Source organism: Podarcis gaigeae (genome assembly GCF_964106915.1).
Source record: "Podarcis gaigeae genome assembly, chromosome: 17".
Classification (NCBI taxonomy): domain Eukaryota; kingdom Metazoa; phylum Chordata; class Lepidosauria; order Squamata; family Lacertidae; genus Podarcis; species Podarcis gaigeae.
In genome coordinates, this window is record NC_139694.1 from 25,430,708 (window position 1) to 25,443,571 (window position 12,864).

Below are 12,864 nucleotides of genomic sequence, written 5' to 3' on the forward strand. Positions count from 1 at the left end.
GTTGTAATTATTACAATAATTATCACAGTGCTTATGGTGCATAGGATATTATTGTTACAATTAATGGTCATGAATTAATAAAATAATTAATCACAGTAATTATTGCAATAATTATCACGGTGCATAGGATATTGTTACAATTAATAATAATAAAATAATTTATAATCACAGTAATTATTACACTTATTATCACAGTGTGTAGGGTGTATGCAGGATCAAGCCATACGTACACGAGCCATAATTATTAAAGCAAAATGCTTGCATATGGCTTGATCCTCTACACCTTATGCACTCTGTCTAAAGGAAGGGTAAATAGGATTACAGTTGTAAGGGAGTGGGGCAGAATCCCTGCTACAACCTTGTTCTTTTCCGCTGGCACCCCCAGCTCAAACCAGCTCCAAGTCAAAGGCAAGACCTCCGGCCTGAGAGGTGCTGTCTCTTAGAATACAGAAGTCGTTCTGATTTAGGAAATCCGTGTAAGGAAATCCGTGCTTATAATCTTGGTTTAGCCTCCATCGACTGGGGCTTTGAGCTGTGCATTTGGGAGCATGGCTAGAGATGCCAATGTGAAGAAGTGCTGATGGAAAATATATGCAAGTTGGAGGGATGGCTTAGTTGTACGGAAGAATTATATCAACAACTGCGAAGGAGGTGGAAATGTGGCAGGTGTCAGCAATGGAAAAAGTTGTGCCCACATTTTTATGATTTCCACACTGCTGTTGCTGTAAGGAAAACCATCGCCGGGACTGGAATGTATTCAGAGATGTAATATATGAAAGGTACCAGGATCCTGCCAGCCTTTGCATCTGGTACCTCTGACTCTGCTGTGCCAGAGTATTAGCCAATGTACTTTCGTTTAGTTACTATAGGTTGTGGGTTCAGATCCTATATTCAGGTCAGCAAGGATCTGTCCCCTTTAAAAAAAATATTATTAATTTTTAATGTTTATGCCTCGCCTTTCAATCAAATTTTTAGAGTAGGCAGCAATAATGCACTACCACTGCCCAAACTCACACATCCCTGCAACCCTTAGGTTCTCTGGCTGATGGATGGAGCCATAATAGGGTTCTCTTTAGTTCTGCTGTCTTGAATATTCTTTCTGGCAGGGAAAGGGAAGAAAGTTCCCTGGAACTGTTCCTTCTCCGGCTGATTGGAAGGAGAACAGCTATTCGCCATGGTGGCTAAAACTGAACTTCTACGTACAGAAAAAGTATATCTTGGAATACCAGCGGCTGAGAAAAAAAATTAGAAATGGCATATCATTTTCACATTCTGCTTTGTTGGGCTGCTGTTTGATTGCTTTTGGAAACAGAATACTGGATTAGCTGGTCTTTGGTGTCATCTATGAAGATAATTATTATAGATCAGTGGTTCCCCCAGAATCTTTCCTTCTGGACCACTTGAAGATCGGTGAGGGGCCTTCGTAGAACACTTCTTTTTCTTTTGGCCTGTTGTGGCAATTGTAACGCACAGTGCTAGGTGCTGAGCAATTTTAAATTGCATTTAAATTGCTTCATTTATTTCTTATATATTATGCTATTGTATTACATTTTCAGGAATTAAAAATCAATAGGAATATTTAATGCTATGAATGTGCCATCTCCACAAATGCAGACACACTACATACCACCTAAATGAAACAATTTGAGAACCCTGTATACCGTAAATCTTGTGTTCAAGTGGACCTGGAGTCAAATCCCTGCTCGAAGAGGAAGCTCATTCTCAGTTTTAGCTAGCTTCGCGGGCTTGTTGTGAAGCCAAAATGCTGTTCTGGGTTCATTGATAGAAGGATGAAATAAAATGGAATGAGCAAATTATTCCCTCAAAAGTAATAGTATCAAGTGTTGCCACTGAGCATATGCGGGAACTGCTTCAACTTTCTGCATGAAATCTCATGAGTGAGTCTGCTGGGTGCAGCTGCTGGTTTAAATTTTAAATGCTATTTTGAACGCCATTACAAATTGCAAAGCCATAGGTTTGCGTTGGCATGTTTAAAAAACCTACACATAGCCACGTGCAGCTGAACATTGGCATGAGTTGGCACTTAATTTAATGGTGGCCCTGCACCCTCAGTGATACTGTGAGCTGTCTGCAAAACTCACAGGACTTGCAGGATGGTGCAACAAGTAGCTAATTTCTTAACTAGTGTGATTTAAGTAATTAAAAAGAGTGTTGGACTAGGGTTGGAAAGACATCATGTAACCTCAGGGCAGTCCCCATCTACCAACATAATTTACCTCAGTGTGTTGTTGCAAATATAAAAGGAGGGGAGAAGGGAAGAACTTTGTCTGGTGCTGCAAGCTCCTTGAAGAATGGGAAGGATAAACATATAAGAAATGAATTAAATACATTTCTAAAAAGGGAGGTCCTGCTATCAGGACTCAAACCTATGTAGAAGCATGTCTTTCCTAACCACATGCCCCCCCCAGTAGTTTATAGATACTTAAGACACGAGGAAATTGCCTGCCTCATATCATTAACCAGTTGAAACCCCTTGTGCTCCTCTGACTTTTAAGGGAAAAAAGACAACAATCAATAGTTTCTGCTGAAGAACAATGCTGAAAAACGAAGTTCTATATTCAGCTTTGAATAATAAAGCAAATTGTCTTTCTCCTGAGCGAATTCAAATGTAGATTAAAAAGAGAACAGATATAATAGTACTCACTTAACTGCTTTTCAGTTTTACTGATGCTCATGCCTGGAGGCAAAACCTTGTTAATTTGAACAAATAGTTTTGGGAAAAGTCAGTAGATGTTGCTGTTGTTAAAAAAAATACTACTGATGCAGCAAGGTTTGGAATGTATTGTATTCTAAAATATTGTGCCAACAAACCAGGGTTGTATAGCAGCTTTGATTAAACAAGATCCTCCTTGCATTTTTCTATTCTTATTTACATCTACCCTGAGTCTTGAATGCTTCCTCCATCTGCTTCTACTGCACTGTAACCAACATGGGAATAGTCCAGAGGAAAAGGACATTGAAAGCAAAATTGTACTGATCAGTGTCTGAGTGATCATGTTGTTTTTATAGAACAAGAAACAAAATTATGTACTTTGACATGTTACTGATAAAAATGCAAGCTTTTGTGTCATATAGAACTCTTGTCAGGTTGAATGTAGAGAATAAAGAAACTTAAGAGTCTGTGGATTGTTATCAAATAATCTTATGCCATTTTAAATTTGCTAATTTTTAAGTTGCCAAAATTCTCTTCTTGCTTCAACTGTTTAACATGACTACTCCCTGGGAAATTGTTACATGAGAATAAAAAAGGATACCTATATTATTTATATCCATAGATAAAAGTGCAAATCATACTGACAGTCATACAGTTGCAATCAAAATTATTCAACCTCCATTGCAAATCAGGCTTATTATCAAAATTAACAGACTTTTAGCTGTTTGCAATGAGCAAATCAAACAAAAGCAACTGAAATAGCTCAGTACAGCAGATGCTTCAAGTGGTTCCCCCTATTTCAGCTGAAATTGCAACTTATACTGGCTTCTCCAGTCTATTATTCAACCCCCTGAATAGAATCCCTCACAACAGCACAAAAAAGTGTTGTTTCAAGCACACCTGATGCAACTAATCAAATTTTTTTGGGGGGAGGTGAAGGGACCTTGGACCTTAGGAGTTGGTTCCCATACATGGAAAATCTGACCCAAGGGAATGCAGCCATCAGGATGAAAAATGACCCCCCACTATGGATTGAATGAGTGAAACTTTATTTGCGTCAGCCATAGGCCATAGCAACAAAAGAACACTGCAATATACACAGAACAGAAATAAAAAGCTTATTTTATAAAACACAGATTATATAAAACACAGTCAAACAGTGGATCTTATTCTGATTGCCCCAGCTAAAAACCCTTCAACCTTTGCTGTCACCTGCTCATCTTGATCTGCCAAGAGAAAGGACACTGTGGCAGTGGTTGGGTGACCCGGAATAGACCATAAAAGAGGGGTGATGATCTCATTCCTCAAGTCTTTATAAAGAGTGCAAGTCAAAAGTGCATGCGCCACCGATTCAGTACTGCCATCTCCATAGGGACATAAACGTTTTTCGTGTGGAATCTGTTGCAATCGTCCCTCAAGTACAGCCGAGGGAATACATTCAATCTTGTGAGAGTAAAAGTGCGTCTATATTTTGGAATTGCTAGGTTATGCAGATAGGATGCCAGATAATCAAAATGGGAAGGTGGATTTCTGGCATGCCTTTTTCTGATGTCATTATAAATAAGGAGTGAGCTGTACATAGCAAGCAAGCAAAGGGCAAATGGCTGCTGAGCTGCACCCACCATTGTGAGGCCTGAGGAGGTGATGATGATGCCTCTCCAGCTGGTGTTATTGGCTGTGGACGCCCTGTGATGTCACATAAGCACATGGCAGCTCAGTGGATATACAAAAGCAGCCCAAGGGGAAAGCCCAAGGCAAAGCTTGAAAAGGACACTGTGGACAACAGTTGTGTTATTCAGTACTTGGTGATCTCCTTCCGCATGGAGGCGAAGTGGCAAATGGAAGGAGGCCATCATCCGTCAATGAGATGCTGTGGAGCACTGAGAAGGCAAGTGTACCTGCTGAGCAGGACCGCGGCTTGAAAGTGGCAGATATCCATGGTTGGAAGCTGGCGATGGAGCTGGCAGAAGCTGTGATTAGCATGTAGAAGCCCGGGATGCTGCAGGGCCGAAGTTTGTACACGTAAGCTGGTTGAAATTCACCTTCAGAAGGTCATTGACAAAAACTGTGTGGATATTTGTGGGCTGATGCTGGGGTAAGTATGAATGGAGAGTGTGGACATAGGTCACCCACCAGACATGGTATGCCTGGGAATTGCATGTTCAGATAGCAGTGTAGGCTGCCCTCCAGGCTCTGGGCGAATGAACCATTAGATATTCATGGGTGGAAGCCAGCGGAGGTTGGCAGGCTGGCCAATGGAGGTGGTTGGATGATAACTGTTGAACAAGGGTCATTCCCCTCACCATATCTGTGTTTGTCTTTCATGGATGTCACAAGCCAACGAGGCTTTCCCCGAAAGCAGCAATGAAGGGGACAGCAGAGTTTAAACAAGCCATCTTCTACTTCTAAATCAAGGTATTTCTAAATACATCTAAGTAACGTTCATGACATTCCCCTTTCCAATACCAGGATGGGAGGCTGTGCAGATGCATCCCTAAGCAGTTGCCATGGGCTACAAACTTCCTGTGATGTCACAAATGGACAGGGTGGCTGAGGGCAAGAGGTAGTTACTAGTGGGAGGTGGCTGGAAGAAGCGAGAAGCCCCAGTAGATGGTTCAGGGGAAATTGGGGTAGGCAGGCAGGGCCAGCTGGATATGAAGAAGTTGAATATGGGCTGACTCCCTTCTGTCTACTTGCGTTGCCAGCGTTTGTTCTCTCAGGGCTCCTGTACCTCTCTCGCCTAGATCGCTGTAAAACAAGGAAAAACACAGGATTTTGGCCCCAGTAAACAGAAGAAAGTCTTACATTTGACACACGTCACTATTCAAGGGGCAGGATTTGGCTTCTTTTGGAAGGTCACCTTTAAGCTTATTGTAATTCTCTAATATTTGCTCTTCCTTAAAAATATACACACCTTGACTGTTCATTGCAATTCTGTCTCCTTTTTCACACAGAAGCTTGCCTTCTCCCTCAACTAAGGAGGGTATTATTATCATAATACTTTATATCCTGCTGTTCCGGCAAAATATAATAATCTAAAAGCACAATACTCAACACATGACACTGACACAAAAACCTTGCAGATACACTTTGTAAAAGAACGAAGGTTTACTACCTGAAAGGTAGGTTAAACCAAGAGCCTGTGAGATTCATGACTGAATGGACATTAAACTCTCTACTCGCTAGTCCAAGGCTCTTAAAAATATATAGATTCTCATTCCATTACACTCAGTGCTGAACACTGTGATGCAACTTGCAAATTGTAGTCACATTGATTTGCTAAACAATACGTTTTCTATTTTATCTGTGGATGTATGTTACCAACCCCTTCATGGATCACTGCCTTGCCGTGGCGAAGGGGCTTGAAGAACTCAGAGAAGCTATGAACTATGCCGAGCAGGGCACCCAAGATGAACAGGTCATAGTGGAGAGTTTTGACCAAACGTGATCCACCTGGAGGAGGATCCGGCAAGCCACTCCAGTATCCCTGCCAAGAAAACTCCATGGACAAAGACAACAGGCATATAAAAGATATGACGCTGGAAGATGAGCCCCTCAGGTCGGAAGGCGTCCAACATGCTACTGGGGAAGAGCGGAGGGCAAGTACAAGTAGATCCAGAGCTGATGAAGCGGCTGGGCCAAAGCCGAAAGGACGCTCAGTTGCGGATATGCCTGGAAGCGAAAGGAAAGTCCAATGCTGTAAAGAAAAATATTGCATAGGAACCTGGAATGTAAGAACCATGAACCTGGGTAAGTTGGAGGTGGTCAAAAATGAGATGGCAAGAATAAATATTGACATCCTGGGCATCAGTGAACTAAAATGGACGGGAATGGGTGAATTCAGTTCGGATGACCATCATATCTACTACTGTGGGCAAGAAACCCATAAAAGAAATGGAGTGGCCCTCATAGTCAACAAAAGAGTGGTGAAAGCTGTACTGGGATGCAATCTCAAAAATGATAGAATGATCTCGATACGAATCCAAGGCAGACCTTTTAACATCACAGTAATCCAAGTTTATGCACCAACTACTTGTGCTGAAGAAACTGAAATTGACCAATTCTATGAAGACTTACAAGACCTTATAGAAGTGACACCAAATAAGGATGTTCTTCTCGTTATAGGGGATTGGAATGCTAAAGTAGGGAGTCAAGAGATAAAAGGAACAACTGGCAAGTTTGGCCTTGGAGATCAAAACGAAGCAGGGCAAAGGCTAATAGAGTTCTGTCAAGAGAACAAGCTGGTCATCACAAACACGCTTTTCCAGCAACACAAGAGACGACTCTACACATGGACATCACCAGATGGGCAGCATCGAAATTAGATTGATTATATTCTCTGCAGCCAAAGATGGAGAAGCTCTATACAGTCAGCAAAAACAAGACCTGGAGCTGACTGTGGCTCAGATCATCAGCTTCTTATAGCAAAATTCAAGCTTAAACTGAAGAAAGTAGGAAAAACCACTGGGCCGGTAAGATACAATCTAAGTCAAATCCCTTATGAATACACAGTGGAAGTGAGGAACAGGTTTAAGGATTTAGATTTGGTGGACAGAATGCCTGAAGAACTATGGATGGAGGCTCGTAACATTATACAGGAGGCAGCAACGAAAACCATCCCAATGAAAAGGAAATGCAAGAAAGCAAAGTGGCTGTCCAATGAGGCCTTACAAATAGCGGGGGAGAGAAGGCAAGCAAAATGCGAGGGAGATGGTGAAAGATACAGGAAATTGAATGCAGATTTCCAAAGAATAGCAAGGAGAGACAAGAAGACCTTCTTAAACGAGCAATGCAAAGAAATAGAGGAAAGCAATAGAATGGGAAGAACCAGAGATCTGTTCAAGAAAATTGGAGATATGAAAGGAACATTTCGTACAAAGATTTCCACAATAAAGGACAAAAGTGGAAAGGACCTAACAGAAGCAGAAGACATCAAGAAGAGGTGGCAAGAATACACAGAGGAATTATACCAGAAAGAAATGGATGTCTCGTATACCCCAGGTAGTGTGGTTGCTGACCTTGAGCCAGACATCCTGGAAAGTGAAGTCAAATAGGCCTTAGAAAGCACTGCAAATAACAAGGCCAGTGGAAGTGATGGCATTCCAGCTGAACTATTTAAAATTTTAAAAGATGATGCTGTTAAGGTGCTACACTCAATATGCCAGCAAGTTTGGAAAACTCAGCAGTGGCCAGAGGATTGGAGAAGATCAGTCTACATCCCAATCCCAAAGAAGGGCAGTGCCAAAGAATGCTCCAACTACCGCACAATTGCACTCATTTCACACGCTAGCAAGGTTATGCTTAAAATTCTACAAGGAAGGCTCAAGCAGTATGTGGACCGAGAACTCCCAGAAGTGCAAGCTGGATTTAGAAGAGGCAGAGGAACCAGAGACCAAATTGCAAACATGCGCTGGATTATGGAGAAAGCTAGAGAGTTCCAGAAAGACATCTACTTCTGCTTCATTGACTATGCAAAAGCTTTTGACTGTGTCGACCACGGCAAACTATGGCAAGTTCTTAAAGAAATGGGAGTGCCAGATCACCTCATCTGTCTCCTGAGAAATCTCTATGTGGGACAAGAAGCTACAGTTAGAACTGGATATGGAACAACTGATTGGTTCAAAATTGGGAAAGGAGTACGACAAGGCTGTATTTTGTCTCCCTGCTTATTTAACTTATATGCAGAATTCATCATGCGAAAGGCTGGGCTGGATGAATCCCTAGCCGGAATTAAGATTGCCGGAAGAAATATCAACAACCTCAGATATGCAGATGACACAACCTTGATGGCAGAAAGTGAGGAGGAATTAAAGAACCTTTTAATGAGGGTGAAAGAGGAGAGCGCAAAATATGGCCTGAAGCTCAACATCAAAAAAACGAAGATCATGGCCACTGGTCCCATCACCTCCTGGCAAATAGAAGGGGAAGAAATGGAGGTAGTGAGAGATTTTACTTTCTTGGGCTCAATGATCACTGCAGATGGTGACAGCAGCCACGAAATTAAAAGACGCCTGCTTCTTGGGAGAAGGGCAATGACAGGCCTAGACAGCATCTTGAGAAGTAGAGACATCACCTTGCCAACAAAGGTTCGTATAGTTAAAGCTATGGTTTTCCCAGTAGTGATGTATGGAAGTGAGAGCTGGACCATAAAGAAGGCTGATCGCCGAAGAATTGATGCTTTTGAATTATGGTGCTGGAGGAGACTCTTGAGAGTCCCATGGACTGCAAGAAGATCAAACCTCTCCATACTGAAGGAAATCAACCCTGAGTGCTCACTGGAAGGACAGATTGTGAAGCTGAGGCTCCAGTACTTTGGCCACCTCATGAGAAGAGAAGACTCCCTGGAGAAGACCCTGATGTTGGGAAAGATGGAGGGCACAAGGAGAAGGGGACGGCAGAGGACGAGATGGTTGGATAGTGTTTTCGAGGTTACCAGCATGAGTTTGAGCAAACTGCGGGAGGCAGTGGAGGACAGAGGTGCCTGGCGTTCTCTGGTCCATGGGGTCACGAAGAGTCGGACACGACTAAACAACAACAACAACATGTTACCAACCAAATGAAAGACCGATTTGGATGGAAAGAACCTTCAATATAAATAGAACCTGAATGTCCCTAGGTAAAAATCTAGTGCTGTTGCCAGTAATTATTCTCAAACGCTTTTTAAACCCCCCATGGTCCCAATTCGCCAACCTCAGACATGCATTAACGGTAATGTTGTTGGAACAACCTCATAGAATGCTTAATTCCAACACAAAATATAACAATTGCCAAGTCATTTGAGAGAATCAAAGCAACATAAAACAATGCAAGCATTTAGGAAATTACACATCTAAAAGCTCAGCGAAATTCCAAAGCGAGAAAGGAAACTCTCAGATCTTTGCTTAAATCTTCTAAAAACAATTTCATAGCTGCTTTCTCAAACGCAGCTCCAATAACCAGTACGGAATCGCGCAAAATGCTCTGCACAACTGCCAGCAAACTAATATATTCTATATAATTATTATTTAAAAATGTATGCAGAAATAGCCGTGTGCACCTTGGCAAGAGCCCCAGCCCTTTAACGGTTCCTGCATTTCTGCAGAGCGCCAAAAACGGCGGGAAATAAAATGGGGAAAAACCTTGCCTAGCGTCCCCCACCCTCCGCGCATGCTCCTTTGCAACATCCGTAGCCGACTGTAGCTGGGAAGAGCCGCCCGGTTTCTTGCCCCTTTGGAACGCGTCGCGTCACAATCGGCAGCTCCTCCAATGGGAAGCCGCGTTCCGAGGCCGGAAGGCGGGGCGAAGCTTCCGAAAGGGAGTGGGCGGCGCGGCTGGGAACTGTTTACCGGAAGTAGCCGTTGCGGTGGATGAGGAAAAAACCCACCTCCCAGGAGGCGCTGGGCGTGGCTTAGCTTTCCCGTTCCTCCCCTGGGTCCTAGAGTCCCCGGGCTCCCTTTCTTCTTCAAGCCTAAATAGACTTTTCTGATCTGGGTTGCTCGTAACTGGCGGCTACACGGGGTACGTATGAAGGGGGTCGTGGGAATCGTGGTGGGGGCCGCGAGCTGCCTGTGTTAGAGGAGCTTGGCAGGAGAAATAGATGGGAGGAGAGGGAGTTGGTCCCAAACAGTTTGGTTTTGCAAGGGAGGAAGGAGGGGTGTGTGTGTGTGTTTATTATTAATAATATTAATATTAATAGTATTATTAGTGTACCGACCTGTTACCCGCAGGTCTCAGGGCGGCTCCCAACATTTAAAAAAAAAATCAAAATACGGAATCACGAAATGCATGATAAAAACCCAAGAATCCCCGCCTTGCTGGAGATTTGGCTAAACCAGGGTTTCCCAAACTTGGGTCTCTAGATGTTGTTGGTTTGTGTTTTCTAGGACTACAATTCCCATCATCCGTGACCACTGGTCCTGCCAGCTGGGGATGATGGGAGTTGTAGTCCCCCCCCCCCAAAAAAAAAAACTGCCAGAGACCCAAGTTTGGAAAACCTTGGGGCTAAAAGGTAAGAGCGAAGTTGTTCTCCTGCGCCAAGGAGCAGTGATTGTACAAGGCAGCAGGGCGAGAGAAATTGAGTACAGTAGCTGTTAGGACTGCTGGCTTGCCCTGGCACAAGTTCTCCGGCAGGTGGAGGTTCAACAGGTGCAGGTTTTCCTAGCATTGAGATGTGGCGATGGGGAAAGAGGCGCTCGCTGAACATCTCTCTGCCTTGCAGCTGCTATAAGCCAAAAAAAGGATTTTGTGTTACAATGCTAGTTAATAAGTGTGAGCCAAGCTTATCTCCTAGGTGTACTGTCGCCTGTCTCACAAGCATTTGGGAAACTTATTTCAAAAGGTACATTTCCCTGCTGCCTAGGAAACATAACACTTCTGTTATTGCAAATATGTGGTTCATGCAACACCTTAATGTGAACTAACAAGGATTTCAGATGGTCCTTCGTGCAGTTTTGTCTTGCACTGATTTAGCTTCTCTTAGCAGGAGATTAGATTGCTGTGATTGTAAATAGTGATTTGTTTATTTTTAAACCACACACATGCCTGCCTCCTTGACAGAAACTTGTAACCCCTCTGTCTATGAAGTGAGCACCGCTGATTTCAAAGGAACAAAGCAAGCAAAAGGAGGAGATATTTCCTTGATCTTCTGTAGTTGTGCAGAAGTTGCATTTTTTTCTTATCCCTGCATGGTAAGCCGCATCTACCCAAATCCACTTGTTTACAAGTGCTGCATTTAGATGCAACCTGTGCCCAAGGATGTGAAAAGGATCTAGGTGCCCTAGTTGAATCTAAGCTAGGAGTGCAATGTGATTACTAAAAAAGCTCATGTTATCTTAAACTGTATTAAAAGCATCTCAGATCATGAGAAGGATTCATTCTGCTCTGTTCTGTGTTGGTTGAGCCATATCTGGAGTAGTGCTCCTAGTTTTGGGTGCCACATTTCAAGGAGAACACTCATTGAGAAGCGCATGCCATTAAAATATCCCTTTAAATGTCTTTATCATTTAGGGTTTCTTCAAGATGTGTGGGAGCAAAGCATTGCCCACAGTTTTTCTGTTGCAACAAAGAATATAAACGATGACGTTTACATTAAGTGTCCACAATATGTAGAATAAGTGGCCGGAAAATGGAAGCCATGAATCCTCAGATTGATTCTCTGGTTCCTGAAAAGAAATGGTGAGTTTCATTCCTTTAATTAAAACACAATCCAATGATGCAAGTTTCCGTTGTGTGAGTGGATGGCAATTTCTACTACCTGACAGTTCAGAAAACAAACCCCTGTGTAGTTTTTTGTAACAACTTTGACCAGAGTAACTGTTTCTTCAGCATAGCTTTCTGTTGTTTAGCTTTCAAATGTTTTCACAATAACCTTCCAATCAAACACATTGTTCTATAAGTTGACTGACCTTTTCTACTGTGTTATATCTTTATGTGTTACAAAAAGTTTCTCTATTAGTTATTTTATCATTTTTCTTTCGCTGTTTATATCATGAATCCTGCCCATGACTGCATTTGCCCATTGTATATTCTTTTAATAGTCCACAAAAGGCATCTGTTCTTCTATGAAAAGTTCATCATTCTGATCTCTTAGTTTTGCTGTAAGCTTTGCCATTTCTGCCTAGTCCATTACTTTCAAAAGCCACTCTTCCTTCGTTGAAACTTTCCCTTCTTTCCATTTCTGTGCATATAATATTCTAGCTGCTGTTGTCACATACGGAAAGAGTTTAGTCATTTTCTTTGGAACCTTTATCCCTATTATGCCTATAAGAAAAGCTTCTGGTCTTCGGGGAATAGCCCATTTAAACATTTTCTTCATTTCATTATCTATCATTTCCCAAAAGCCTTTAGCTTTTTGTACGTGTCCACTACGTATGGAAGAATGATCCATCTACCTGCTTACTTTTCCAGCATTTACCTGACGCATTCTTTATTTGATGTTAAATGCCACCAGGACATCATTTTAGGATAGTTTTCTCTTTAACATATAACACACAGTAAATTTCACATCCTTTTTGCATAACTCCTCCCAAGAAACATCAACCTGGAATTCTCAAACAGAAACAGTTGTTGTTAACAACTACTGCTCCTGTGTTTCCAGAGGTGAAGAGGTTGTATATAGTGTCTAAGCTGCTTTTTATGTTTTCTGTGATGTGTTTCCCTAGCCTTTCTACCTGGGCTGAGCCTACATGGGTCAGAGCCGCTATTCTGCTGAT

The 12,864-nt window shown here is 42.4% G+C and overlaps 1 protein-coding gene and 2 long non-coding RNA genes across 6 annotated transcripts in view; 2 read left to right on the plus strand and 1 right to left on the minus strand.

The window, feature by feature from the left end:
• The first annotated feature begins 82 nt into the window (after positions 1–82).
• Positions 83–2,628, plus strand: LOC310835426. Its single transcript, XR_014559665.1, has 2 exons — positions 83–476; positions 1,107–2,628. It is a non-coding gene; the product is annotated as an uncharacterized lncRNA (long non-coding RNA).
• Positions 2,629–3,706: 1,078 nt separating this feature from the next.
• LOC310835276 lies at positions 3,707–9,831 on the minus strand. Its single transcript, XR_014559494.1, has 2 exons — positions 9,711–9,831; positions 3,707–5,422 (listed from the first exon to the last, which is right to left on the minus strand). It is a non-coding gene; the product is annotated as an uncharacterized lncRNA (long non-coding RNA).
• Positions 9,832–9,962: 131 nt separating this feature from the next.
• CCDC171 (coiled-coil domain containing 171) overlaps positions 9,963–12,864 on the plus strand; it is a 216,156-nt gene continuing 213,254 nt past the window's right edge. For 2 of the 4 annotated variants that reach the window (XM_083718392.1, XM_083718394.1), the window contains exons 1-2: positions 9,981–10,171; positions 11,660–11,826. In XM_083718392.1, coding sequence (XP_083574518.1) covers positions 11,778–11,826 — 49 coding nt within the window. In that variant the 5' untranslated portion in view covers positions 9,981–10,171; positions 11,660–11,777. Of the gene's footprint in view, positions 10,172–11,659; positions 11,828–12,864 lie in introns of all 4 variants that reach the window. The other 2 variants (XM_083718393.1, XM_083718395.1) reach the window with 2 other exon arrangements.